The following is a 27,902-nucleotide window of genomic DNA, read 5'->3' as shown; positions in this document are numbered from 1 at the left end:
AAAAGCCTATTTATTTCTTGCTAGGGTTTAAATGCAATCCAGCCTCCCAGACACAAGACTGCAAACTTTCTTTTGTCCTCTTGTTGCAAAGGGATCTCGTCTCTTCAGACGAGCTTGTTTGCCTTCTGCAGCCCAGAGCTCGGTGTGTGCCAGCTGTGCCTCCATGCCTGAGCCGGGGAGCATGTACTGCATCTCTGGGCTCACGCTGCAGCCATCAGGAAGGTTAAAGTCATCTTGCACGCAGGGATTTAGACAAGAGCACACAGCGCTCCGCTGATGCTTTTGGCGCAAGATGCAGCTGCTAATTTGGAAAACAGAGTGCAGGTGGCCCTATGGAGAGTGCAGGAGCTGTGTTGGGCCAAGACTCATACTCCGGCGATCTGAGATACATGCATGGCTGCCCGTGCAGCTCGGGGTGGAGAGCACTGATTGCTATAAGAAACCCACGGACCGGCTACGGGGGTGAGCAGGCTGGTTTTGCAGACTCACTCGGACACCTGTGATGCCGGGATATCCAGGAGGCCCTTCTTTTCCCTTCAGTCCTTCATTGCCTTTTTCTCCTTTCTCTCCTTCCAGGCCTTGCTCTCCTTTGTCTCCCTGCAGAAGAGAGGAGAGTAGGAGCTTTTCATACCCACACAACACATGGGTCACTGTACATGGCTCTTGCAAGGAAAAAACCCACCACATAATTAATATTTCAGGAGTCTGAGAGGAAGAGAACCTGTAAGCAAAAAGATGAATGAGGATGAGTCATAATACACTTGACATTTAAAAAATGAACAAAACCAGGTTTCTTTTTTTATAAAGTCTCTTGGCTGGAGGAGAATGAACTCACCCATTACACAGGGTAATCCGAACCCCTTTGCTTCTCCTGCAATAAGGCCTGAACCTCCCACGTGAATGAGACAGGCAGACAAGATCTGAAAGTCTCCCTTGCCTCACCCAGAAGCCCTGAGCTCAGGATGCTGAAAGATTTTTAATAGGACAGGTTTGTCTGGAGTGGCCGCTTGGCTCTTGCTGCCAAATGGGAATCAGCCCAGGGCTTGAATAAACGCTGCGAAACAGTGTCACCTTGCCCCTGTGAAGGATTTGTGGTCCGAGCAGCAGCTATCATGTCAAGTCACCGTTCTTACATTTGATGGCACAAAATTTTATGGAGACAACCAAAAGGCCCATTCCGTACTGACAGCAGCACCCAGACTTGCGCAACCAATCAGCCTTGACAGAGTCGTTCTCCACTTGCACCTGCGTTAGCGAGAGCACAGCAACATCTCTTCTGGTTAAACGGATGCTCCTGTAGTGAGCAGTGGCTCTTCTACTGTCCAGAGACACGTTCAGGTTGAAAAGATCTGGTTTGGTTCAAGAACTCTTGGGGACAGTGGTGGCAAGAGAATGCAGAAGTCTTGGCTGTCTTTAAGGAGGAGTCTTTTGGTCCAACATTCAGAGATGAGCAGAGGTAGAGACACACAGCAAATACTTTAACTAGAACGAAGCAATAAACTGCATTGTTGTGGGACCGGCTGCTTTTTCTTTCCATGGAACAAAATTGTTGGCCTGTTTGGAAAGGCCGGCTGTGCAGGGACAGAAATCAGAGTCCTGTTCCAAAGGCAAGGTAGCAAACTCACAGCAGCTAGATAAAGAGCACAGTGCAAGCCCTGAGCAAGCACCTGGGGCTTTGCCAAGAGGAAGGGGATCTGGTTTCTTTACTTGCTAACAATGTTCTGGTCAGTGGTGCAGGGGAGAGTGATGGACAATTCTTGATTTCCCCTGCCAGGCCTAGGAATTCCTGATTAGTTGGAAAATTAATCTGTAAAGACTCAAATAAAACAGACAAATTGTTGGAAACTAGATTTTGAAGAAGTTGACCTTTTTGGAGATCTGATCAGATGCCAAAAATGTGGGCAGAGGAGTGAAACAGGAGGAGTCCGTTATGTGCGCTTGCAGAAAAAATATCCTTGGAGGGAGCAGGGCAGAGGCGTATTGCACAGAGGACCCAATAACCCCTTGGCTTCAACCTGCCCCTGGTAACCACGGGGGGCTGAGCGCATGGAGATGTGTGAGAGCTGAACCATGCCATGAGAGTGAGGTTTACCTTGACACCGTCCGGCCCGGGTGGCCCGCTGTCCCCTTCCAGCCCTGATTCTCCCTGCAGGACAGAAGCAAGCAACATAAGGCTGTGCCCAAATATACTTTTTTCCCCCTGCTTTCAGCAGCTGACTTGTGGTAGCAAGTCGGGCTGCAGTGACAGGAGCCCAGCCCTGCACTTTGACACATGTCCTGTCTCATACCCTAGTACTGAACAAGCTCTTCCTGGAGCAAGAGCAGGAGTTCAGCCTCTTGCTTTATTCTGAGCCATAACTTCTCCTCCACAGACCCTGCTGCTGGCCTGTGGGAAGACCTTTCCCTGTGTTGAAAAGGGGGGGTCAGTCTGTATTCATTTAATCTGGGGCTTCCCCATCCTGCTCCAACAACTGACCTTAGTCCTGAGAAGGGACAAGAGCCACTGCTGGCTTCAATCTGTGCATTCATCCCGTCCCTGGCTCCCTCCCACGTGTGCATAGTGTAGCCAGTGTTTCCCTGTTTAATGCCTGCCTTCTGCTCCAGCACCTCCCTGCCCCGTGCGGACTGCACCCTCCTGGCTGTGCTCGGCCAGGGAACAGGAGGGGTCTGTTCCCACACTGCCCCTTTCATATGCCAGGTCATTACAGCACTTGGCAAAGCAGCACCGTAGCATCGGAGAGGTTCACATAAGCTGGTGAGCTGAAGCTGACAGGCTCTGCAAGGAAGGTGTTTCCACCACCCGCAGAAGAAACACGGACCAAACGGGTTACGGGATGCCCAGAGCAGGGTCTGTCTGCCCAGGCTGTGGGTGAGCAGGGAACAGAGCCTCTGGGGAACTGGTACAGCAGAGAAGTCCTACCAGAAGGTGACTGTACTTACTCTTTGGCCAACGAGGCCTTGCTCTCCAGGGACTCCCAGCTGGCCAGGATCACCCTAAAAAGAAGGAACCACAGACACAGAGACAAGGTGTTTACCGACAGTGAGTGAACATGAAGCACTGCCCATTGAACCCTTCATTTTGACTTTTTGTTTCCTCCTCCCACACAAACACCTTCACTTCAGTTTGCAAGGGGGTCCCAAGGGCAGGTTGGCATCACCAGCACCTCTGCTCACAGGGGGCCAGCGCATGCCTCGCAGGCTCTGTTGCAATGATGCCCAACAGGACAGGGGTTGAGGAGTGGTTTGCGCTGCCTGCAGCTCCAGAGCCAGAAGATATTCCCTTGGCATGTCCCTTTGGCCGGAAAAGCAGCAATGCTGGGTGCAATGCAGCGCTGCAGCAGACGCATAGCTGGAGCGAGGGAGAAGAAAGCCAACAGCTCTTTGAGCCCCAGCATGACTGAGGAGGGTGGAGAAGCAACTGAATCTTTGATGGCACCAAAACGAGTGAACTGAAGGTGTTTGAGTTGGCAAACAGATGGATCTCAGTGACAGGCTGCGAGGCTGCCAGTTAGCATTGGGGGTACAACGGCCATAGGGCAGGTACCTCTCACGTGTGCCCATCCAAGCCAACCGCTTTGCAAGGGGAAAAAGGTTTGACCTATCCATACATCTCGTCCTGCAGCAAAGTGGTCTGCAAGCGATGACTGCCCAGAGCAACCCCAGCCTGTCCCAGCACCTCCCAGCTTCGGAGAAGGAGCAGCATGGGACTCTCACTCTCTGACTCCCCAGCAAGGACATGTTGCACTGACAGCGGGTAAAGGGGTGTTTGTGCAAATCATCGTGTCCTGTTCCTGAGGAGGGCGGCCAGGAGCACGGGAGCTGAAACACTCGTGCAGTATCAGGACACCAAAGACACGGTAGCTCCAGTGAAGTGTCAGAAGATTTGCCAAGGAAAACATGGCAAAGGATGGGGCTGGGGGTGGGGAGCGAAGAACAGCAAAGAGGAAATTGCATTTAATCCCCACATAGAGTCTGTTCAAAAGCTCTCCACACAGGAGCGAACCTTCAAACCAAGCGGAAAGGGGGTTAGGATAAAATAAAAACCCCTCTGAGCTGCTCAGCACAGGGATCTTATTCAAACAAAGAGATGGTTTTTATGGGCCTTTCCATGTGGACAAGAAGGTGCATTCATGGCTCTGGAGCAGAGCACCCTTCCCCCATAACCATTAGAGGAGTTCAGTTCCCACAGAGCTGAGGCTTGGAAACTGTGGCAGGACCTTGTCTGAGGGTATTTTTAAGTTTGGGACCTTCCTAAGACTCTTTTTGTTTCAAATTAGAAGCTGCCTGGATCTCTGGGTCTCGAGGACTCCCTTCTCCACTCAGATTTTGTATCTGCAAAAGAGTTGAGCTTCATTTCCAAGGCCCTTCACAGCTCTAGAGGCAGAAGACCCCTGGGATGGTGCTTCTCCCCAGCACCGACAGCCTCCCCTTGGGATGGGGCTCAGGAATTTGTAACCAAGGGCTTAAAGTTAACCTGATTTTATTTTTTAAACTTTATCTTTTGTTGAATTTGCTGTCTGCTCTGGCTGCTGGAGGGTGAACCTGCAATGTTACCCAGTTCTACAGGAACAGAAGTTGCTATTATCTCCCTGGTCTGACAGAGAAATTAAACTAAGCATTTTTCTTACCTTCATGCCAGGTTCACCTGCAAGGCCAGGTTGTCCCATTGAGCCAGGCGGTCCCTGGAAAAAAAAAAGATAATGAAAAAACCCATTGTAACCAAGTAGAAAGCAAGATCAAAGACATAATTCCTTTAGCAGAGCTCTCCTGGGACAGTGGAGCCCTGGTTGCAATGTAATTACCTCCCCGGAGCTGGCTCAGGGTACGCAGCATCAAAGAGGCTCAGTACCCCTTTGTGCCCGGTTCCTGGGAGGGCTCTGCTCGGCTCTCACGCCTCCCCTCTCCCCGGCCCTGCGGCAGCCCCCCAGCCTCCTCTGCCAAGCACCTCTCTCTAACTCCTTCCAGCCCCTCTGCTTTCTAAGTTTAGTAACCACGCCGGGGAGCAGCACTGGGACTAGTTGGGAAAGAAGGGAAAAGGTCCAGAATTAGACTTAAAAACCCTTCACGAGGGTTGGGTTGTATCAGGTCGGCTGTATCAGGTTGTAAAGGGTTGTATCAGGTTGGCTGATACAGTGGATAACAGAAATGCTCAGCTGTGCTCTTGCTGCCTGCTCCCTGCTTCCTGCAACCCCACTTCTCCATTACCACTGGCGTGAGCACGTTCTCCACACCACCAGTCTCGTTTCGGTTAGGGTTAAGCGTTAACGCAGTCTCAGGGTTTGCATGCGCCTTTGCAGGAGCAGCTGCCCCAGATGACACAGCCTCAAGCCGAGCCCTTGGCCCCACGCTCCCGGAGAGGCAGGGGCACAACGGTGCTGCCAGCTCCAGGAGAGCTAAAGGGAGCCAAGAACAGCAAGGTTACACCAAACCCTCCGGCACAAACTTTGCCCAGATTAGCCTTGACATCCGTCACACGCTTTCTCTGGCTGTAATGGGCCAGCAAACATCCTAATGCCAACGATGGGCTTGGACCAGAAACCCATGGCCCAGGGATGCTGCCAGGCTGTACGAGCTGAAAGAAAGTGGCTGGCAGATGAGATAACGTGGCCCTATCTATCTGAGCATAGACCCTGGCAGAGGGCCTTGGCATCCCTCAGAGAGCCAAGAATGAGTGCCTGACCTGGAAAACTATGGAAAGTAAGACAGAAAGAGGGAAGATGAGAGAATGACCTTGCAAACTGTTACTCGGTGTCCAGCTGCCACGTGCAGCCTTGCGATAGAGGGGTCACGTTCATTAGATACCTTTGGTACAGAGATCGATCGGGAGCTTTAATCTTTGTATATGTTCTACTACCTCTAGGAAGCATGGGAAATGAGAATCTGTGAAACAAGCCCAAAGATGGGACAGCAAAGCTTGTCTTTAAAGGATTTGAGTGGTTTATTTACTTATGATATTTGCTTTCCGGACAACAACCTCCCTTCTCTTTGCAGTTAGGAATAAAGGAAAAAAGAACACACAGTCAAGGGAGCACTCGGCTGCCCAGGGAATAAAGCCAGTTCCTGGCTTGCTGAAACAGATTCAAGCAGAGGAGGGAGCAGGGCACATGTTGGGTTTACGAACAAATGGTCAAGTCACGCAATTAGAAAATGCAAGCTCCAATGAAAGCAAAAATCCTGCTTTGGTTTCTCCAGAGGTGCCAGTGCAGAGAAAGGCTCCTGGAAGAGTCACAAATTTGAATAAAGCTCTGTACTTTCTTGGTTGGCAACATCCAGAGTGGCTCGGTAGCAGCTTTCCAGCTCCCCAGTGTGGTTTACCACGCTGAGAGCTTGCTCCATCCAGTCTAGCAGCCATGAGAATGGAAACTTTCATGACTCATACACTTTGCAGTAGACTGCGTTAAAAGGCACCTTTGCTGCTGTTTTCACAACCAAGTGAAACATCATATCTATATTACAGCTCGGGACCTATGGAAAGGAGCTACGCAAGGGGAACTGGCACAACTGGTATAAACAGCCAAGACTATAATACTTCAAGGGGAGTGAAATCAAGCCAAGACTGCAGACGAGTTAGGGGAAACCATGGAGGCATCTCCTGCACTCCATCAGGGCACTGTTTGGCAGCTGCTGCTGCTTTGGTTATGGTGTGTTTGTGCCATCGCTTCATGGCAACGGCAACCCAAAAGCACCGTCAGCAGCAAAAGGATTTCTGAGCTTCTTCCACTGTCTGCAGCGGCTTGTGATGGGACCGCCATAGCAATCCAGGCTGGCTGACAGAACTGTGTCTTGTCAGCAATGGCACCAGTGAGGGGGAAAGAAAAGACCAGTTTTCAGTTTGAATTGTTACTGTATTTGGTCCCTGGTGCAGAAAGGTGGTTGTAGAGCCATGCCTGGGACACGCTGGTTTGTGTGGTCAGCTTTGAAATGTCTCTTTTGTTGTGAAGATGGGTCTGGACATCTACCTACTGGGTGTCTATGGGCTGTGATGAAAATGATGCTCGAATTTCTGATTTTCACTGTTTGCTTTGGAAGTTGACTTTCAGACTTGAGGGAAATCCTTCCTGCTCGTGTCCCCAGGTGTGGAAGGATGCACCTCTGCACATTTATTCCTCTCTCAATCCTGCCACTCTTGACGCAAGGGGAAAACAAATAGGAGCAAAGATCAGACCTACCTTATGCCCGATTTCTCCCAAAGGCCCAGGTGGCCCCTGTGGTCCTTGTGGACCCTGAAAAACAGAGACACAAGGCTCTTTTCATACAACTGTTTTCATTTCTGAAGGGCCATCACTTTCATAGACTGTAAGATAAAACACCAGTTCCCTCCCATACCACAGTGGAGCTACGCAGCGTGCAAGAGATGGCCAGTGAGATGGAAAAGGCAGCAATGGCTGTGCTGAGGCACCTTAACAGGCAAACAGCTCAGACAGCCCTTCATCTTTCTGGCTCCCACCTAAAACAACTGCGGTTGGCAAAATGAAAACGCCTGGTTTACCCTCTCGCTTCACAGTCCAGGTCAGTCCTCACAGACACAGAGAGCAGGAGATGACCGTTCTTCCTGCTTCGGTGGTCCTGTTGGCCCTCCAACAGGTCTGTGTCTTCACCTGTCATCTCCCAGCGCCTCCCCAAAGCTGTGGGCTCAGTTCTTACACCATCAGCCTCCCTCCTGGTCCCGCTTCTGCTCTACCTACCAGCCCAGCCCAACTCCTCCCATTACACCTGACCTTGTCCCAGACCCAACCTTGCCCTTCTTTTCTCCCTTCCTTTCCGAAATCCATCCCAGGCTGTATGCTACACTCTCCCTGGTTGATCCATGGCCCCCTTTTGCTTTCCAGGGGTCTGACCTTCTCTTTCCTCATGCCTCCTAGGACTCTAGCCAAGTCTTTCACATCTCTGACCACGTTGGAGTTGGCAAGGACAGAGAAGCTGGGAATGGGAATGAGTGGTGGGAAAGAGACAGACAGAGAAAGAAATGAAGTATCTGTGTGTGTGCAAGGAAAGACAGACGAAGAGAGAGTGATAAGACACTTGCCGGGTCGCCTGGAGCCCCTTTTGCTCCTGGAGGTCCAGAAGGTCCTTGGATACCCTAGAAAAATTAAAAACACCAAGGTCAGCTCCAACCCCATAGCAATCTTTCATGCCTCTCAGCAGTAATGTGCATCTCAAACACTCCAGTAAAAGGAGAGGAGAGGTGGCCCCATAAGTGTGAGACACTGTCCAAGTTCTTCCTCCTGGACCAGGACCCAAAACTTAGGTGAAACCAAGGTTATGAAAGGAAGCACAAGGGATGGACACTTACTGGGAAGCCACGTGCTCCTGTCTCCCCAGTCTCACCCATCTTCCCCTGTGAACACACAGTTACAGCAATTAGCAGCTGGGAATCTGCTGAGACACCTGTGGTGCTTTGGCCAGGAGAAGCTGCAGTTCCCTGGGCACTGTGTACACGGGGGTACCCCCATGGGGGTTTGACACCATGCTCTCACTGGGGACATACCTGCAGCCCATCTGGCCCCAGCTTGCCTGGCTCCCCTGGTCGGCCCTGCAAAGCAAAAAGACAAAGACATGTCGGCAAGAGCGCGAACTGTATTGGCGATGATCTTCTGCCCCAGCCCATCTGCTCTTACAATTTTGTGCGTCAAATATCACCTCTGGTTCCCTGCAGCTTTTGGGAGGTCAAATGCCCAGCATCCTGCCCTGAGGAACACCCCACCCAGGAAGGAGTCTGGGCAATGGGCTGCATGACCTAAGGTTTTTTGAGCAAACACTGCTCTGGAGGAAGCTGGGATTCTCAGGACACTCGGCACAGCCCTGTCTGGCAGGGCATGAAATAAGGGAGATTCCCCATCCCAGTTGCATTCACAGGGCCATGTGTGCCATGCAGGGGATGGAGTTTGCGACATTCAATGGTAGGACAAGGGTCCAGCTTTGCCACACTACTCTCGCATCAGGCTGCTGCCAAAGGGAGAAACTCTCCCATGCATCCCTCTCAAAGCCTATCGTGGAGCAGGCTCACGTTGGATGAGGGTCTGCTCAGGCAGGGTATCTGCCAGGCTCTCTCTGCACCAGGCGTCTCCTGCTCCGTGGTTTTTTCCTGTCCTGATCTAATTAACATGAAGTACATCAGAACAGATATGTATTCCCTTAGGTCATATTTTACCAGTCATGTTAAATTGCTCTGATTTTTGTGCTACATTCAGATGTAACAGTCAAGCACACTCACTGCCAGTTAAAGCTACTCCCATTCCTGTGAAGGACCCCATTATTTTAGCAGAGGCCCTTCTATGTTTGTGGAAGCCTCTGTATTCAGGGTCTCAAGACGCCAGCAGCAAGGGGCCTGATGCCCAGGCTGGACAGATTTTACTCTGGCTGCACAAAAGACTCATCCCTGCTGGTTGATCCTCATGGAGTGATTGAACATCCCCTGTTCGTGCAGGAGGATGTGACCTTGATCCTGTCCAGGGCATTTCACAACACAGCTAAGAGCAGCCTTGGCCAACCTGGCCACCCACTGGCATTCACCTTGACACCTCGTGACCCTGGCTCGCCTACTGGTCCATCAGGCCCTCTGGCACCCTGGAAAAAGGCAAAAGAGAGGCAAAAATAAGAACACAGAGTATATGTCTCACTGGAAAATACAGCACTCGCCCTAGCTTTGGCCACCAGGAAAGTCCATGAGATCAGTCCTGGCTAAGCCAACCTATACCTGGTTGGGTTGAGCACAGCAGCTCAGAGCCCAGGACTCAAAAGATCCCTTCTGTGTTTTGTTGCTTCATTTCTCACCATTTACCAGCACACAGCACCAAAATACTTTTTATTCCTGTTAAACCACCTACCAACTGCAAACCAAAGCCAGAGGAGAAAGGCAGGCCAGGAACAGCCTTATTTTCAGACAACAGTTACACGACAAGGGTTTCGCAATGCACAGACTTCTAGCCTTATTGATAGCAAACCTCTTCCTTCCCAGAAACCCTGCTTTCCCAACTGCCCCTTGACCCTCGGCATACCACACTGTCTCATGGTCACAGTCAGGGCAATAAAGCTACAAAATATAGAGAGGCACACGAGCCCCACCGTACAGTACCTTCACAGCTGTCCTGGGCCCCAAACTGCTCCCAAAGAGCAGGGTATATTTGCTGGCAGCTGAACTCCACGCCTTCAGCTACGGTTGCCTGCTGTTTAAAGAACTGGCTGCTGTCAAGGATCAGGCAGGTGCTCGTGCATACGCATGCTGGGAAGAGCGCAGCTGGCTGTGCCTGCTTTGGCACGTCTGGTCCTACGCCCGACATCTGCTCCTGGGTGTGCGCGTGCACGCAGCAGGCATGAGGACCTCGGGAGGTGTACGGGACACGCACACTGCTGCAAATGCTCCTGGCACGTACAAGAGTGCAGACAGTGAGCGATCCTGGACGTGATTAGCTAAAATTGAACAGCTCATGGTACGGCTTGGGCACCCTCAAGGAAGGGGTGTCCTTAGTCTTCCAGAAGGTGCTAGGCAAGGAGAGCACTGGTCTCGAAGAGGGGATAACTGTGATCTCGCTTTCAAGCTAATTTCAGGAGAGCTGAATGCACAGCTCTCTACACCACTTGAACCCCAGAAACCAGTGTGTCACACTGACAGAATAAACAGAGCCATGGTCAGGGAAAATAAAACACTAAAGAAATGGCATATCAAGAGACTCTATTAACGCACATCATGTTCATAATCAGGCCATGAGCTCAGTTGGGACTCTTAGGCGCTACTGCAATATAAATAATAAATAAAAACACAGAGCAGTGCTCGAATGTAGTGGTAAGAGGAATCCTGAGAGCAGGCCAATGCGGAAATAGAGAAAACAGGAGCCAATGTGCTTAATCGGGATGCAAACTGAGTGCCAAAAGTAATAACAGGGCTAGGGAGCCAACGCGTTAGAAAAGCAACTCCAGTATGACAGGCAAAGAGAGAGAGACTCACAAAGAAAGGCAGTGTAACAGCAGAAGATGTATAGGAAACGTAGCCAAATTATTACAGCAGACAAACATCGTCAATATAAAATAATGCAAAAACTTCTACTGTGCTTGGCAAAACCCTGTGCCGCTGAGTGTACCAGAGATTAAATAACCAAAAGCCTGTATTGCATGCCAGTAAGACACAGCTCTAAAGAATGCTCAGCCTGGTCTCCAGGACAGATGGACAGAGAAGGACTGTGCACCAGATGGGAACACCACAACCAAATGGGGTGTTTCGCAGGTCGGTGCTTTGCTACACTGATGTAACGGCAGCTCTCACCAGCCCTAGACCCCAAGTGCCCCGGCTTGTGCTGGCCACTAGATCAGCGAGCAGTGAAGACCAAAAGTTTTATTAATCCACGTCCTTAATAAACCTCAAAGCACAATGACATAAACCAGAAGGTAATTTAAAAGCAGGGCTACTGATGGCTCAAGTCAGACAGTGCTGTAAGTTGGAGCAGTGGGAGAGCAAGGCTTGGAGGCATCTGGGGAGCTGCCTGGGGTGACCAGGACACCCAGCAGCCCAGCAAAACACACGGACCTGCCCTGGGCTGGGTACTGGGCTGCCCAAAGGGAAGAGAGGCATCAGCATGTGTATGGCACTGGCACCCTGCGAAAGCACCCTGTCACCCAACTTCTCAGCCTTCCTGGAAAACAAACTGTTCCCCTCCTCTTTGAGCAGCCATTCAGATATTTTGTGCAATTACATCTTTACTATCTGAGATGATGGGGTGATCTGCTTGTGAAGAAGGGGAAGGATGTGCAGAAGGGAAGGATTCAATAGCTCAGCCCTGGTATTACAGAAGGAGGGAGGAGGGATCAGAGGCAAGTGGGACGTGGAAACGACAGTGATGACCCAGGTTAGAGGTTTCCATTCCAGGACAGATGCTGCTGGGGAAGGAAAGTGGGATGCGTCTGGCCCCTCCGGACCCATCTTCTGTAGCCTGTCCTGCCCTGTCCAGCCCCTTTGCCAGCGCTGGGCTGCTCTGAGCTGGGTGGAGGCTGTTGGATGCCCTCAGCCCTCACTCAGCGCTGCAGCAAGGGCAGTGACGGCTGTGGTTCTCAGTGGTCCAACTGGGCACGGCTGGCTGGCTGGGGAAGTGTTTACGGTATCCTCGTTTCTTCCAGCAGAGCCCTGTCACCGGCATCGCAGGATCTGCCAGGGCAATCTCACTTCACGGTAGTCACCTGCCTAATCCCATCACAACACATCTCATCGGCATCTGACCTAAAGAAGGAGAAAGCGACCCTGTATTCGCAAATGCATGTGGCAAGCTTCATCTTCTCCTGCCTCCTGGGCCGAAAGCCAGGATAAAGGCTTCCCCTAATTCGCCCTGACAGGAAAGGCTACATTTAGTCAATTAGTTAAATCTTTAAAACTCTCTTTTACTGACAACGCCGGTTAGAGATGAGCGAGTGAGGTCCTGGCAGCTCTCCAGGGAGCGTCCCATGCCAAACGCCGCAAGGCACAGCACGGTGCCTTCCCCCTGCAGACCTGGCGGCTCGGCCTTGCAGGCAGGGCTGAGCGCAGCTCCCCAGGCTCCCCTTGGACCCTCAGTGCTTCAAAATTAACTGAACAGCCATGAGCATGGCAGGGCAGAGGGACCAGGGCGAGCGTATAGACAGGCACCTTGGGGAACAACCTCCTAAGGGCATATGCAGCATGGACCCATCCTAAGAATGGGGTAGGGAGGTTGCAGTGAAAGGCACGGCTTTATCACCGGTGTCAGCATCTCTAGGAGCCCATGAAACAGAGAAGGAAGCTTTTCTGTAGTCTATGTCAGTATTTATATGGTGGTACACTGCTCAGGAGAGGTCCCGCTGGGCCAGGGCTGTACAAACAATGCAAGCTCCAAGTAGCTTTACAATGTAAACAGGAAAAAACAGAGGGTTAAATCGAGATCTGTCCACTCCTTTGCACATGGGCAGCCAAGGCAGAGAGAGATACAGGTTCACGGCTGATGGAGCATTTGAGAACCTGCTCAACTGTTTCACCGAAGCCAGTTGGACATGAATAGGCGGCTCAGAGGCATTGCCATGTCCATTTCAAAGCAGCTCACCCGAAGTCACGCGGGGATTCACAGCACAGGGATGTGCCTGGGCAGTCCCATTGCAGCACATGAGCCACAAGATCAAGTGTCATCACTCATTGCTGCCTAAACAGATGAGTTTCCCCTTTCGCTTGTGTTGTTAGGCAAGAGGAGCCAAATTGATATGGCACAGGAAATCACAGCTCTGCGACCCTGTGTCCGAACGTTGATGCTCTAGCTGCAGTAAGTCACGCTTGTGCTGAGGTCCTGGATCTCAGCAGGCAGCGAGACACTCAGGGCTGGGCAGGGCCCACCATTTTAAAAATTCTAGTTTCAATGTCTTATGTGGGCACATTTCTTGCTATAATCCCTGCGTAGGTCCCCACGGAGCTACGTAGTAGAAAGCTGGCATTAAGTCCTTGCAAGTCTCACCTGCAGTCACATTCTGCTGTCTGTAATCATGAGTTATTTTTAACGTAGGCTCCAGCAATGGTAGCGAAGCAGGTCACAGTGCCACACGATCAGTGGGTACACAGGCCAAGACAGTATTTCCCTCAGAGATGTGCAACACTGAGCAGCCCTATCAGCAATCCCAGACTAAATAAAGTGTTACGATGTTGGCTAGATAGGAACAGCGTCAGCTCACAGACGCAGGGGGATTCAGCTCCAGGCTTTACAACTCGGGTTTATTGCTAGTCCATGTGAGGCCATAGAGACATACAATGCTGCTAGAGTAGACAACGTTCCTGCAGAACAGAGCTAAATACTCAACGAGGTGTTTCCGCAAAGCAGAGCTGCATTTCCCCCTGTTTAAACAGATACTCAGAGCTCAAAGAGAGACAGTAACCAGCCTCCGAATAGCAGAAGCAGCAGCATGAACAAGCAGTCAGTAGCTCCTTTCCAGAAATCCAAAGCTTCTTCCTTACCCCTTTAACCAAATATTGATATTTCACTGTCACAGTCTGGCCAAAGGAGAAGCAAGCAGATCCCTTGACTGAAGCTGAAGGGAGACATCGCTGGCCATAGATCTGTAGCTAACTTTTCCTCAAAGACTTCTAACGCCTTTTCAGCCAACCAGAAAGATCCCCGGGAGCAAACCAATATACCTCTGCTTTTTCTCCGCGAACAACTACTCAGCTGGGCCTGGAAAAAGCACCTATTTTCAGGTTCGCTTAGATAACACCAGTTTACAAATCCCTAGCATTTACAAATTCCTGCAGTCAGTGATGCTGCGAAGCATCGGGCCCGTGTGGCAGAGAGAGAGCGGTCCCCTCCCGCGCAGAGCGGCCGAGGGCTGGGAGCGCAGGCGCGCACCTCTTATCTCCTCTTTGCAGGCTTCACCTGGGCAATAGTTAATGCAGGAGCTTGATGAATGAATGGCACAGTGGAAAAGAAATATATGCTTTGGGATTTGAAAAGCTCCTCTGAGTCGCCTGAGCCAGCACCCAGCATCCCCTGCAGTGAGGGGGTAAAATGCCAGAAATATTGACAGACACCTTGGCCAGAAGAACGGGGCAAGGTAAGTCACTTTGCAGCAGGATTTCAGGTGTAGCTTTATGATCGGAGTTGCAAAGTCATGGCTCCAGTTGATACTTAGCCTTTTGCAGAGATTCTCAGTCAATACCTGGGCTTTTTGATATTGATATCCTTGACAGAGGATGCTGGAGACCACAAGTTTTCCTGCCGCGAGGAGCTGATTAACAGAAATGTGCTTTTGAATTTAAGTGAGATAGGGTGAGGGACTTGCTGAATCAGCTGCCTCCAAATTGAAACCTTGATTTGGTTAAATAATCAGGTTTAAACATGTGCATAGCTGTCACTAGCTGAATGTTAAGCGCATGTCTAAGTGCTACACGGAGTGTGGATGAAGGGAAATAAGCCCGGGCTGACAGGTCCAAGTTGCTTGTCCTTAGGGAAGAGGAGAGGGGAAACCGTGTTTGTGGAAGATTGTTCAGTACCAGTTGGATGGGCTAAACAAAGACTTGGGAAGGAACAAAAGCCCTGTCATGACTACAAAGAAAGTTACACTTTTTAAAGAATTTTCTTTTTAAAATTCGTTACTTATATCTCGACAGTACAAAAGCTATCACAACATAAATGCAGACCCCCAAAAGTCTCCATTGTTCTTTACAATTGAAACCATATTTGCTATTTACGTTTCCTTCAAAAGCAAAATTACTTTAATGAAGTATCCACAAACAGAGCTCATGGAATCCACAAACATCTGGTGGAGGCTGCATTCATGTTTCCACTCTGAATTGAATTGCGGCCCTTTTGTAAACTAGGATAGACAGAGGGTAATGTCTGAAATTACAATTGGGGGATCATTTCTCCATCCTGAGAAAACCAAGAGCCGGAATAGCAGGACAAACTAAGCAAACAAAGAATACTATGTGCCTGGAATATCTTCTGAGAGTATGAAGAGAAGGAAAATGTGAGAGAGAGATATACAAACCAGAAATCCTCCAGGCAGGAGATCTGCTGATCCTTACAATACTGACTTTCCCACATCATATTCACTGAGGTCTGTAGGATTTCAGAGCAAAGCCCAAGTTCCTCCTCTCTGCTGGGGATCTTAGAAAGGATGTCGGTCTGTCTCATAAATTCTGTATGGATTATATCACTGCGGTGCTCAAACGCACCAAATCACCACGCCACAGTCCAGCAGTGAGTGTTGAGGGCAGGACCAGCGCAGGGCACCAGCAGCACATCCAGACACTCAGCACCCGCTGGCAGAGGCTTACCCCTCTCTGATACCGGTGTCCTTAGGGCAAGATCAAGACCTTAACGCACCCTCTTCCCGGGGCACTGCCTCCTGTTCTACCGCCACGTTCTGCACTTCCTGGGGTGACTTTTTGCAGGGCTCTGCAGCCAGCCAGGATAGAGCCACTGCTGCGTTTCTGGTTTTCAGGGCTGGGATGCATTTTGAAGTCTGGGCTTCCTCAGTGGAGGAGTGTCCAGGGGGAGCGACTGGCATAGGGTCTGCCGGACTCAACATCTGGAGAGGAAACGCAACCCAAGGCCACAAAGCTGAGTGTCTCTACCACGCTGTACATAATTTTGAGGATGGACAGTGCTGGTGGCAGTTGGTGTCCTGCAGGATTTCTCTTGAGGATTTGGCACCCTCTCCCTGGATCTAGCTACACCCAAAGGCAGGTCCCTGCTGTGTCAGCCAACCTCCTTTCTTCGGAGCTGAATCCAGCTTTTCTCTTGGTTTTACCTTGTGTGATAATAAATATCCCCTTTGTCATTCCTGACAGTACAAGTGGAGCTGAAAACAGTCCGGTCAGCTGTACTCTCCTTGTGGGTTGAGGACTTTAGGCCAATGCAGATGTAAGAAGCCGAAGATTTACGTAAGTAAATCTCGCACAACCCAGGAGCCAAACACCGCAGTTGCACGCAGCTGCCTGCGGTAAGGAGAGGCTCAGTGCCAGGGGATGCGGCTGGCATCCCCGGCTGGCAGCTGGGAGGAGGCAGCACTGGGGCTCCTTCTCTGTCACTGCATATATTAAAGGCACTGGCAGAAAGTCTGATCACCTCGGAGGACCCACCTCTCCAAGAGCCCGCACAGTCGGCAGCCTGGATTCATTCAGTAGTTTTACCTTGAGATATTTTCCCCTGTCCATTCAAAGCCTCCTGTGAAAGTGCATCCAGTTTCTCATCCACCATGATCATGGATATCCCAGACAGCTCAGTTAATTGCTGCTATGTAGCACAGAGAAACCTTGCTCCCCAGGGGACCTTCTGAGAGCAGAGCTGGGGAATGAGATCCATGGGCCTTCCCACCAAGAACAGAAGCAAGGAAGCTGTTTTTCCCAGCCACAAGTTAAAAGCTGAACCCTGATATGCATCTGCTGGGCTTGGATGTTACTGGTGTCCTTCTAGCTGTGCTTTTAAACCTTAAAGCAGTTCCAGGGTACATAACTCTGTGGTTATAAAGCTTCTAGTTGGTTATTGCATTTCCTTTTGCTGGTCCCAGCTATTCGAAGAGAGTATTACCTCTGGTATAGGGAAACAGCAATCCTTGGCTGTCCCAAATTCCCCAAGCAGGCGTTGCAGTAGAAGCAGAGACTGGGGGTGGGTAAAACGTATAGTTTACTCCAACCTACGTCTTTGAAAATGAAACATGGAAACAGATATCTTAAGATCCTTGGAGGGAGAAATGCAAAATATGTTGTTGTTGGGGCCTTCAGCAGAACCCATGTGCGCTCGCTATTAATACTTTGTAAAGCAGCTGGACAAGGAAAAACAACCCAAAGCAGGGATGCTCCTGCAATAAATGTCCCGTTGAAGAAGAAGAAAGATTGAAGGGCTCAGTGGGACATGGGTTGGATGTCACAGGCAGGAAAACAAGCAGCTTTGGCAGGTCTAGAGGTCATTCTGCTGTCGGCTGTCACCCAAACAGAGCAGGAAGAACCACATATGAACTGACACAGGGTGCTTGTGAAATATTTATCCAGTGTAACATGTACTTGTAGCACAGTCAGCGGTGCTAGCATTACCCAGTACGAAGCTGGGGTCTGCTCTTTCCAGGCAGACCAAGGATTCACACACGCTTACAGTGTGGTACTATTTAGATATGCACAGATAAAACCAGGGTCTTGTGTTATGGGCTGGAAAAACCCATAGAAAGGCACAGGACGTGCTTATAATTTGATCTACTGACAATGCAAAACACACCTTTCTCACAACCCTGCGGAACGCTGCCAGAAGATATTAATCCTGCGAGACTGGAAGTGGAGACATGGGGTGTTCGGCTCCTTGCCAGCTCCGTTTCTGCCTGCCTTGTCTCTTAATTCTATGTCATGGCATAACATTTCCTGCTTTATCTGCCTCCGGTTAAATCACTACACCTCACATCTCAGCTGCTCTCTCTCCCTTGGCAGCAAAGGCACCTTTTCTAGTCTTCTACCTGCACCCTTTTCCCCAGCCCAGATACATCTTCAGATGACTAAATCTTCACCATCCTCACCAGAAGTGTCCATAAATCCTGTTTTGACATTGCAGGTGGTTGGAAAAGACAAGCTGGACCACTTCCATGACAAACTCTACACTGGGACACCCCTCTGCCCATACACATCACTTGCATTTGCATCCCTGGTACGACTTGCTTCAATGACCGCAGTCTTTATGCACAGCAGAAACATGGCTGCGGAGGTGCTGCCCCAACTGCTGCTCATCTTCACACCCCCAAACTAATCCACCAGATTACTTTTCCAATGGCTGAAAGAAGAGAGGGATAAAAGCTTGTGGAAAGTACTTACCCTGCGGCCTTTCATCCCTCTTATCCCTGGTGCACCACGGACTCCTGCCGGACCCTGGAAGGGGAAAAGGGAAACAAAATGAAGATGGAGGAGGAGGAAGGCAGCAGCTGTTGGTACGACCCCACATCCGTACGTGATCTGCAGGGGCCTCAGACGCAGATCCCTGACCAGCAGGTTGGTTCATTAAACTCTTGCCAAAGACATTACCATATTTACTTGTCTACAAATGGTCTTTTTTTTAACTCACTGATTGTCTTTGGATTATGAACATTTAGGCCAAGGATCCTGGCTGAGGTTTGTATGCTTAAGTATCTGCAGCCTGTTGTCTGTGTAAGTGGTGCGATTTGAAGAGAAGTCGAACAACCAGAATTCCCTCCGAAGCTATTAAAAGCAGCTGTTGCTCAGTATCTGTACAAAAATAATAATAACCAGGATCTGGTTTTCCGTTGTTCAAATACAAAATCAGACACCTCATCTTAGGTATCCAAGTTTGACCTTTTCAGCCAAATACTGATTTTATCTTCAAGTAACTGTTGCCCTGTTAGTGCTGCATAAATACCGGCAGATAGATGCTGATTTCATTGGACTGTTGGTGTTGCGGGTGATCCTGTTCTTACACTTACAGAAAGGTTTCAGGTTTTCTTTTAACCTGGATTTGTACACACTTGATTCATTAATGTGCATACAGAAAAAGCAGAAGAAAATTAAACAGCCTTTTTTTTCTGTTAGAATATTTACCAGTTTCAAAAATTAGAGGATATGTTCAATTAACAGGACTTATTTCTGTATTATAACTTTAAAACCCCATATTTAAAGTTAGTGCCTTTCTGCTGTCAGAAATGAAAACCTCAGAATGACACATTCCATTCTTACTCTCTCAAACATTCCACCTCAAGTTTTGCTATTTATATATTAATAGCTTTTACCAACTGTCAACCCTGCAAACTCCACCAAGGATCAGAACAAAATTGGACTGTGATCTTCCTACTGCTTGTACCACTGCCACTAGTAAAGACTGTGCTTTTGGAATGGAGGTATCTTTCTGCATGGCATGTAAGTTCAGAACACAAATGCTTAGCTGTTCTCACTCAAGATGGAAAAGTTAGTTGACTGTAACTATATTTGTAATCACAGTAAATCTTGGTTTTGCTACTGAGGTCAGTAGCGACTGGCACAGACAAGCAGTAGATGTGTCAAATGCCTGTTTTGTAGAGATTTTTATGATAAACACATATTGAAATGAAATTCTTTGTTGGTATTTGGAAAATCCTCCTGGAAGTCTCAGCCTATCCCAAATAGCTTATGAAAATACAAGCACATAAACATTCGTTGTGATGGCAAAATGTCGAGGGAACAACTAGATGCTATGCTGAGAATTTCAAGGAACTGTTTAGGAGAAGATGAGTGACCTTTAATGTACCTATATGTATACATTATTTTCAAAACTGTGTATTAACACAAAAGATATACCATGATGGTGAGCAAGAAGAGAGAAAAGGAATTCACAAGCCTCAGTGAGCTGAGATTAAGGGCAGAGTTTCCTACCATTCACTATACCTTTGCTTCCCATTCCCAATCACCCTCTACTGAATTAATCAGCCATCAGAGCTGCTAAGGCTCACTGGATAGCTTAATCTCAAAGATTTTAACAGTTTAGGACAAACAACAACAGCATGCCTCAGGTCTAGCCTGAAAAGCAAATAATGAATGTTTGGTGGAGAAACAGGCGGAAACAGCTGGAGTTAATGAGTGGGGATTTGATATTAGGGGATTATTTGATTTACTGGCTTTGTGGGGAAGTTTGACTTATTGAATTATGACTTTTTAAAATGCAGTCTTGGAGGAAACATTTTGCTTGGATGAACTTGCTAGTTATTTGCCTGCAGGAGAACAGGGAACTGAAGGAAGCGGAAGGACTTGGGAACGGTCTCAGCTCCCAGAGCTCTGCAGAGAGGTTTTGGCATCTGCAGTCAGAGCTGATGCCTCAGCTCATACTGTGGTCATCATGCCCCAGTGAAGTAAGACAAAACTCAGCCTCAGCTAAAGGTACTAGTTAGTGGTGCACTAGAGAGTGCTTCAGGACTGGGAGCTCTCTGCCACAGGGCCAGTGCAGAACCCACCTCTGCCAAGGACGCACTCCTGTCCCCCCCTGTGCTCACAGGCACGGAGTAAGGAGGGGGCCTGCCTAATGCTCCAGCTATCCCCAAGTCATGCAGCAGCTAATGTGCTGGGAAAGTTGCTAAAAAAGGGACATCTGGAGACATCCAGCTGCCTCCTAGACTTCTGTCAACAGCAAGTGCTGCCAGGAGGGGCCACAGAGCAGCTCACTGCTGGGGGCTGCGGCAGCATCATGCTCCTTTTATTGTAAGGGCCTGGCCAGTGCCACATTGCTGCTCTTCAGGTAGGGACAGGTCACCTCGAGGTGCTGCTTGACCTCAGACCTTTTCTTTCCCTCACCTCCATTGACTTGCAACTGTGAAATCTCTCCCCAGCCAGCAGCTGGCTGCAGCCGGTGGGCCCCGAGCATCCCCGAGCTCCCCACGGTAGGCAGAGCTGCCGCTGATCTGGAGGCCAAACCTTTGGCACTGCCCGGGCATTTCGCTACTGTGATCTTCCTCCCAATTAACAACACTGTGGGAATTCACACACTGAGCAAAATCCATTCCCTGTACCCGCCCAGAGCCGCCTTTCTGTTGGTTCCAGCAAACGACACACAGAGGCATTTGTGCTGCTGGGAGAGCCAGAGCTCCATCTAAACAACGGCTGTGGGAAACTGGAGCCACACTAAAATCTACCTCCACACCAATTGCACGCTCCAGCCACAGCTGCACATGCACCAGACGAGCCCATGAGGCGGAGGGTGCATCTGGGGGCAGCGGCTCTGCTGCTCCTCTCACTCCAGCGAGGGTCTCTGAAAATGCACGATGCAGTCACTGCATGATGTGGTCACCACGTGATACAGTCACTGTATCGCATGATGTGATCACCACGCTGCCAACAATTCCCAGCAGAAAGAGAGGGCCTTGCAATAACACCTTGAGCTAGTGAGCTTGTGTCCCGCTGCAAGATTGAGGCTGGATTGTGAGTTTTGGATCCCCTATTAGGGAAACGGGCTACAAAAGCTTGAATTAAGCACCACTATTTTTTAGCATCTCTTTCCATGTTGCTCCTGCCCATGCCCCATCCCTTTCCCCATATCTCTTGTTCCTATCAAACTCAAACCAACTGGGACACAGTTGCTTGACCCAGCCCATGAATGCCCAGGATACGGGGTGCCGATTTTTGGTGTGTGGTATTACAAAGTGATGATAGCCTTTACTTACTGTTGGTCCAGGGATCCCAGGAAAACCCACTCCTCCTGGTGTCCCGGGGTGCCCCTAAAAGAGAAGGAAGAAGAACACGCCTGGTGTGAATTCCCAGGATCTGCTCAGCCCTTCTTCCTCCAAGTGGGAAGACAGGAAAAAAGGCATTGTTGGTTGCTTGCAAAGTCAGGCAGGTCTGTTATTTGTCAGGGTGAAATTGCTCAGGGGCAGATGGAGAAGGCAAGACTGTCCAAAGCGCAGCTCCAACCTTGCTAGCAACATAAACAGCTAGATTTTCTGAACAGCCCAGTAGAGAAAGGGCTGAATTAATATGAAAATCTGTCTTTGGGTCTTGTGCTATGGTAGATAGGAGGTAAGTGTCAGAGCAAGACAAGAGCTTGCTGAGATCCCCTCTGTTAAACTCCTAAACGAGGATCCCCAAATGGCAGTGCACATAGCACAACAAAACACCATGAGCGTGCTGCCCAAGCAGCCCCACATCTCCAGCTGCCCCTGGCAACTTGGTGGGATGTGAACAACAGACCCTTGTTCCCGGACCCCCTGTGTTCAGTAGCCAGGATGCTTGGAAACAGGAAAACCTTCAGGTGCCGTAGCTTGCTGTTCCTAGTTACCTCTACTTGACACAACAGGTCCTCAGCTGATGGAGCTGCAGAACACGTGTTGACAGCCAGTGTTTCTCTGAAGGGGAGGTTGCTGAACATGACTGCTGGGGAGAGGTTATACCTCAATATCCAGTCAGTCGAATGGCCATTCCCATCCCCACAGAGACAGGACGAATTTGCAGCTGTTGTCACGTAACTAAAAGACCAGGAGAAGCTGCACCCTTCGCTAGGACAGAGATAGAGAGGCAGCAGCAAGAGCGAGAGAATGCAGACTTACTCCTTACCATCGACCCCTTGACTCCTGGAGGGCCTGGGGGTCCCACTGAGCCACGGTCGCCCTAGGAGAGACACAGGTGCACGGGGAAGAGTGAGGACTTTTGCTAACAAGCACTCTGAGCTGGCAGCAACGGGATCTACAGCAATGAAACGACTAAAAGATCCACAAATTGCAGTCTATGCCATCAGATTTCTACCAGAAAGGCTTCCAGTACAGGATAATCATCACCCTCTTTCAAGTATCCATCTCATCAGAGTAGTTAAAGGACTACAGCAAGAATTAGCTAATCCTCCGTATCCCAAGAGAGGGGACTTTCCTATTGCCATCAAACCACCGAGGAACAAGAAACAAGCAATGCACTCAAGACCACCTTCAGCTCCGGACAGTGCTAGGACTGGATCCCAGGAGATCTCCAGCCCTTCCCAATCAAGGCACGGCACCTCTCTCTGTTCTGCAGTATCATAATCGCTACATGTTCTGGCATTTTGAGAGGCATGGATTTGAAAGCTGTGGTCATGAGGCCCTGCTGAGAGCAGGGCATCAAGTTGGAAAAAAACAGAGATGCTGCCTGGAATAGACAGCTGGTGCTTTCAGAAGGAGAGGTCGTAGGCGTTTTGGGGGGACTCCCTAACCTGTGGCTCATACTGAGACCACAGTGCAAAAAACAACGATCTGGAGGCCTGCGTTTATGAGGTGTTCAGAGCTGGATGCCTCCACAGCCCACCCTAAAGATACTATCCCTTCTAAAACAAGGCACCATTTGGCATTAAAAAGATTAATGTACCAAAAAAATCACTTATTAATTCCAAAAGTCTTATTTATCCCCACATGCAGAACATCTCACTTCCCCTGAGTACATCCTTGGCTCTACAGCTCAGCCAAGAACGGGAGACGAGGTGTAAGCTTCTGTGAGCACCACTGTGACCCACTGGCACAAGGATGAGTCGAAGGCATGGCTCTCGCAACGTGATGGCCACTGCTGCTTTTTGGAGATGGTGGCAATTCCCACTGCGACTGCCTGTACTCTCCCTGGCAGCCCCGGTAATGCACTGGGAATTAGGTGTGTTATGTTCGTGTGCTTGGGGGGATGAGGAAGGAGGAGTTTGCAAATGCTGCCAAGTAGTTTACGCCCAAAATCTGACCTACCTTCCAACAGCCAAAGTGTAAGGGGGAATGTTTTCTGGGCTCTAAGCAGCTTATTAAAAACAAACCCCAGAGTTTGTGTTGTCACCAGTTGGCCCTTGTAAACCAATGTAAGGATTTTTTCCCCCTGAATGCATGGATTTTATTAAGTATGTATTAACTGTATTGTTCTCTTTGATAATCTTTGGATTCTACTGGCTTCAGTCTTAAGTTTTGCAGCTCTCCGGACGAAGATTGCTGACTCAGCTATGTCTAATGAAAGCATATTTCCCACTTCATTTAGCTGACAACAGCATAGTAAGCTGTAGGATGCTATGCCAACTGGAGGCCTGGATGAGGTTTTGATTTCATGATAGTTATTTCTGTCATCGGTAAGTTCGTACTGGTAGAGAAGTCTGATAGAAATCGCAGCTGTGCTGAGGATCTCCTAGGGCATATTTTCAAGGGACAGCCTGGGTTTGCCTGGACACCAGTGTAACATCATCATGTTGCAGAGTTGATCTACAAGATGAGGACAGCTCATGTGGTCAAGGCATTGGCACAGAAGTCGTAGGGCCAGATGTGAATTTACTGGAGTGGGAAAAAAGATCTTCCCACGTCTCCTGCATGGCAGACCCCTTATTCCCCGTTCAATTCAGGGCTGCAGCTGCCATTGAGACAGCTCACTCAGGCACCAACATTCTGTGTAACCACCTCGGACACGTCACAGACTCTTTATTCCTCTGTTTTCCTTCTGTAAAACGCAGCCCACATCACATCCTTCCTTTCACTTCTTGTGTGCCTTGACAGTTTGGACTGAGCCTGCTTCTGCTGCTGCCCCACCAGAGACCATCACTGCAACGGGCTTTCCAAAGGCTGCTGCAGACAAGCAATAAAATGCATTTGCTGCAAACACAGTGTAACTGTCACAGAGTTTTGACAGCATTACTCAGAGGACAGAGCTTGAAGTAATAAAAGTGAGAGAGAGAACTGATGTGTAGAATGCATAAATTTATGCTCTTTACTATCTTTATGCCTGGACTGTGAATAATTAAACCACCAATGAAAACCAGCAGTCTGCAACTGAGATACAATGAATGACATAGATGATTTGTCTTTGGAAGCTACTCCTGAATAAAATTTTACACTCTAATAGAAAACAAATTAATGTCCGTTTACATTTTTATGGAAAATAAAGCCATTTTTCTTCCTGAAAGAAGCATGTATCTGTGCTGTACACAAGAGGGCACCAGCCCTTAATACTGTGCCCAATGCAACGACAGGGGCAGCTGGACCGGATGGTCCTCATCGAATAAAAAGGGAAATATTTGGACCAGCCTTTGCTCGGATGGGTGTCTGCACTCTTGTACCTTCTCCACACCCGAGAAACTGCTGAATCCTCCTGTTCAGTGCAGGCTCAGCCCTGGTCCTGTGCAACCCCACTGGCCACTCAGCATGGGCTTGCGGGCACTTCTCTGCACAAATCTGTAGCCTAAACTCCTTGGACTCCTCCCTTGACCAGCAACACAGGGCTGATGGGTCCCTGATCCCAGAAAAAACAGAACTGACTGTTAAATACAAGCTTTCTGACAGATTATGGATTAATAAAGCTTAAATTTTCAGAGAATAGTTGACAGCATCTCCTTGGAGGGCAAGTGCGTGTTAATTCCTAAATGCAAAGTGGATTCTTTTTGCCTGGCCCAAGACTAGCTCAGACACCCTGGATGTGCCGCATTCCCAGCTGGATGTTGCACTGACAATGACAACTTAAATCTCCGCAATATTCTTCCTGCCCCAGTCTCCCTCATCCTGCAAAAGTTACAACCACCAGTTCGTTGCAAGCAATCTTACCTTTTCTCCCACTATTCCAGGCTCCCCCACTGGACCAATGAAACCCATTAGACCCTGAGGAAAGAGAAAAGCACAATTAATTTTCAGTTTTATTTGCTGAGAAAGTAAACAGTTTCTTTGGTCCACCTTGCTGGTTGAAATAGCACAGCATCCCTCATATACTGCTCAGTAATTCCTACTGGCTACCAGAGCGGACAGAGTTGCTCCTGGCCATGGGAACGTCTAACTCCACAGCTGGTTCTGCTTTAGGCGCCAGCTGGAACGGCAGCACTAGGATCTGCAAGAGCCACAACACACAGTATAGGGGATGAGTTAAGCACGTTTTGTAGAAAGGCCGAGTCCATAGCATGGCTTTGTTTTGCAAGCATTTCCCAAAACGTCAGTGCAGCTTCCCCAAGAGCATCGATAGCGGGAGCTCCTGGGCTGCACAGACTCTGAGAGTTACCATCATTTTAACTGCTGTACTGGGTAGACTTCCTCTGGGTTAACCTGAGCTGCCTCAGACCCTTGTGCGAACTAATTTTGCCCTGGATAGCGTCATGCTGTTGGGATGTCAGCAGGAAATAAAGGTCCAAGGACACAGCCAGAGGGGCCAGCAGGGCAGCAGATCTATCACACTACTCAGAAATGATCCTGGAAAAAAAGCCCAGTCTAAGCTCAGGATTTGTCAGGATTTAACAACGTTTGGGATAACGAAGAAACAAACAGAACTGCTCTTAATTAGAAGATGGAAACAGATGCAATCTCAAGCTAAGATTCCTGAGAATTAAAATACAGCAGCCTCCCTACCAACTTCAGCGGGTTTCTGGCCCTAGAGATGCGAGGGACTGTCCTCTCTGCCACAATAAGCTCTCTCTCTTCCACTGCATGATTCTCATGCAAGGGTCACTGGGAGATAGATATCTATGTTTAGTTCCTCCAATGAGTCTGTAACTAGAGGGATACATCTCCTGTTGAAACACTTCATAACCTGCCCACAGTTGGCATGGGTCGTGTCAAATCAAGCCATGCCCCAGCTTGTTTGATTTTAGGCAACAGTCTGATCGGTACTGCGAGGTGGTGGTGAGCAAGTCAGAGACAGGAGATGGGTTGTCCACTGGTATCATCCTACTCTTCCTCTGTTTGAAAATAATTTGAAATCTTCACAATAAATTGTAAAGTTCCTCTATGCAAATGCATCTCACCTTTTCCTTTCAACATCAAGGAGGTTTTCAAATGACATACTCAAGGAAATATTCAGCATGAACAAACACAATGGGGAGAAAAGCTACGCTAGCAAGGCAGCTTCTGGAGTGTGGTCTCAGAAAAGGGAGAGCTTTTCACCCTGCTACCTCCTTTCTGGGGCGACAGCAAGAAAAGAAGCAAAAGTTTCCTCTCTTCATTGCTTTCTCCGTTCCCAGCTGGCCTGACACGTGTGCAGTTCGTAGAGGAGGTCCCTGCAGTCTGTGCATTGCTGTGGTTCTGTTTACATCTGTGCCTTGACAGTGTAAAGTGAAACCCCCAGCTACAGAGGAGCATCCAGCACCGGCAGAGCAGCCTACTCACAGGCTGTGCAACTCCTCCCGCCACCAAAAGCCTCTCTCTCTCTCATGAAGTTACGCTCACAGTGTAAAGCTGTAGCACAAAATAACCAGCCTCATTGCTATTTTCATGTGTGTGAGGCTCAGCAGACCCATTCAGAGACATAAAACGCAATGTGGGTCACTCTCCAATGACTTTTAGATGGAACAGCTTCTGACGATGACTCCAAACACCGAGAGACTTCACGCATTAACATTCCTCACATGGTGCAATTAAATGCCATCCTTTGAACATCACTGGAGACAGGAGCTCCTCAATGAGGCATGCTGATGGGCTCAAAAAAAGCATCTCTCACTCGGACGCTCAGCTGGCTTCGCCTCTTGCAGGGAGCAGCCACACACTCTCTGCTCTGAGCAGCCCTTGTCACACTCTGGCATGGGAGCAACATCCAGGTAAAAACTGTTTGGGGAAAACTCATGAGAGAAGGCAAAGAGCTCAGCGGGTACGTCGAAGCCTGGAGTTAGATGCTTGCATTGGAAATTCATCCAGAGATGATGTCCCAGGAAAGCGGCATGCCACCGTGCCATGATGGAAATATCAATTAACCCTGGGAAGAATGTCTGCTATCCCGTCAGGGGCTGGATGTCACCAGCCCTTCTGACATCAGCTCTGAAATGGTCTTCGCTGTTTCTGAAGCTGAAGCATTTCCAGTGCACAAGTGTGCCATTGCGGCCAGGCTGCACGGGCAAGGCGCATGCACAAGCAAAGCAGTGCTGGGCTCGGCAGCAGATTGCCCAACGCAGGAACCAAACGGAGAGCAGGCAAACTTGCAATATCTGCATATGCAAGGTTGCCACTGGGTGGCATTGCGGAAGGCTGCGGAATCAATTATCCTTTCAATTAGACACAAGTGCAGATACACAGCTGATAAC

General features: G+C 49.3%; 1 protein-coding gene across 3 annotated transcripts in view; it reads right to left on the bottom strand.

Moving 5' to 3' along the window:
- Window positions 1–27,902, bottom strand: part of COL27A1 (collagen type XXVII alpha 1 chain) — a 165,348-nt gene that overhangs the window by 38,559 nt on the left and 98,887 nt on the right. For all 3 annotated transcript variants that reach the window (XR_012778234.1, XM_075519862.1, XM_075519863.1), the window contains exons 26-38: window positions 25,450–25,503; window positions 22,484–22,537; window positions 21,598–21,651; window positions 18,275–18,328; window positions 9,514–9,567; window positions 8,489–8,533; window positions 8,294–8,338; window positions 8,027–8,080; window positions 7,170–7,223; window positions 4,629–4,682; window positions 2,941–2,994; window positions 2,093–2,146; window positions 490–597 (exon numbers count right to left, since the gene is read on the bottom strand). Coding sequence is in view for 2 of the 3 variants with exons in the window: in XM_075519862.1 (XP_075375977.1) it covers window positions 490–597; window positions 2,093–2,146; window positions 2,941–2,994; window positions 4,629–4,682; window positions 7,170–7,223; window positions 8,027–8,080; window positions 8,294–8,338; window positions 8,489–8,533; window positions 9,514–9,567; window positions 18,275–18,328; window positions 21,598–21,651; window positions 22,484–22,537; window positions 25,450–25,503 (738 nt within the window). In the remaining variant the exon portion in view is untranslated. The remainder of the gene's footprint in view (window positions 1–489; window positions 598–2,092; window positions 2,147–2,940; window positions 2,995–4,628; window positions 4,683–7,169; window positions 7,224–8,026; window positions 8,081–8,293; window positions 8,339–8,488; window positions 8,534–9,513; window positions 9,568–18,274; window positions 18,329–21,597; window positions 21,652–22,483; window positions 22,538–25,449; window positions 25,504–27,902) is intronic.

This window comes from Mycteria americana, chromosome 17 (genome assembly GCF_035582795.1).
Source record: "Mycteria americana isolate JAX WOST 10 ecotype Jacksonville Zoo and Gardens chromosome 17, USCA_MyAme_1.0, whole genome shotgun sequence".
Classification (NCBI taxonomy): domain Eukaryota; kingdom Metazoa; phylum Chordata; class Aves; order Ciconiiformes; family Ciconiidae; genus Mycteria; species Mycteria americana.
Note: the sequence above shows the minus strand (reverse complement) of the source record. Positions and strands in the feature narration are given on the sequence as shown.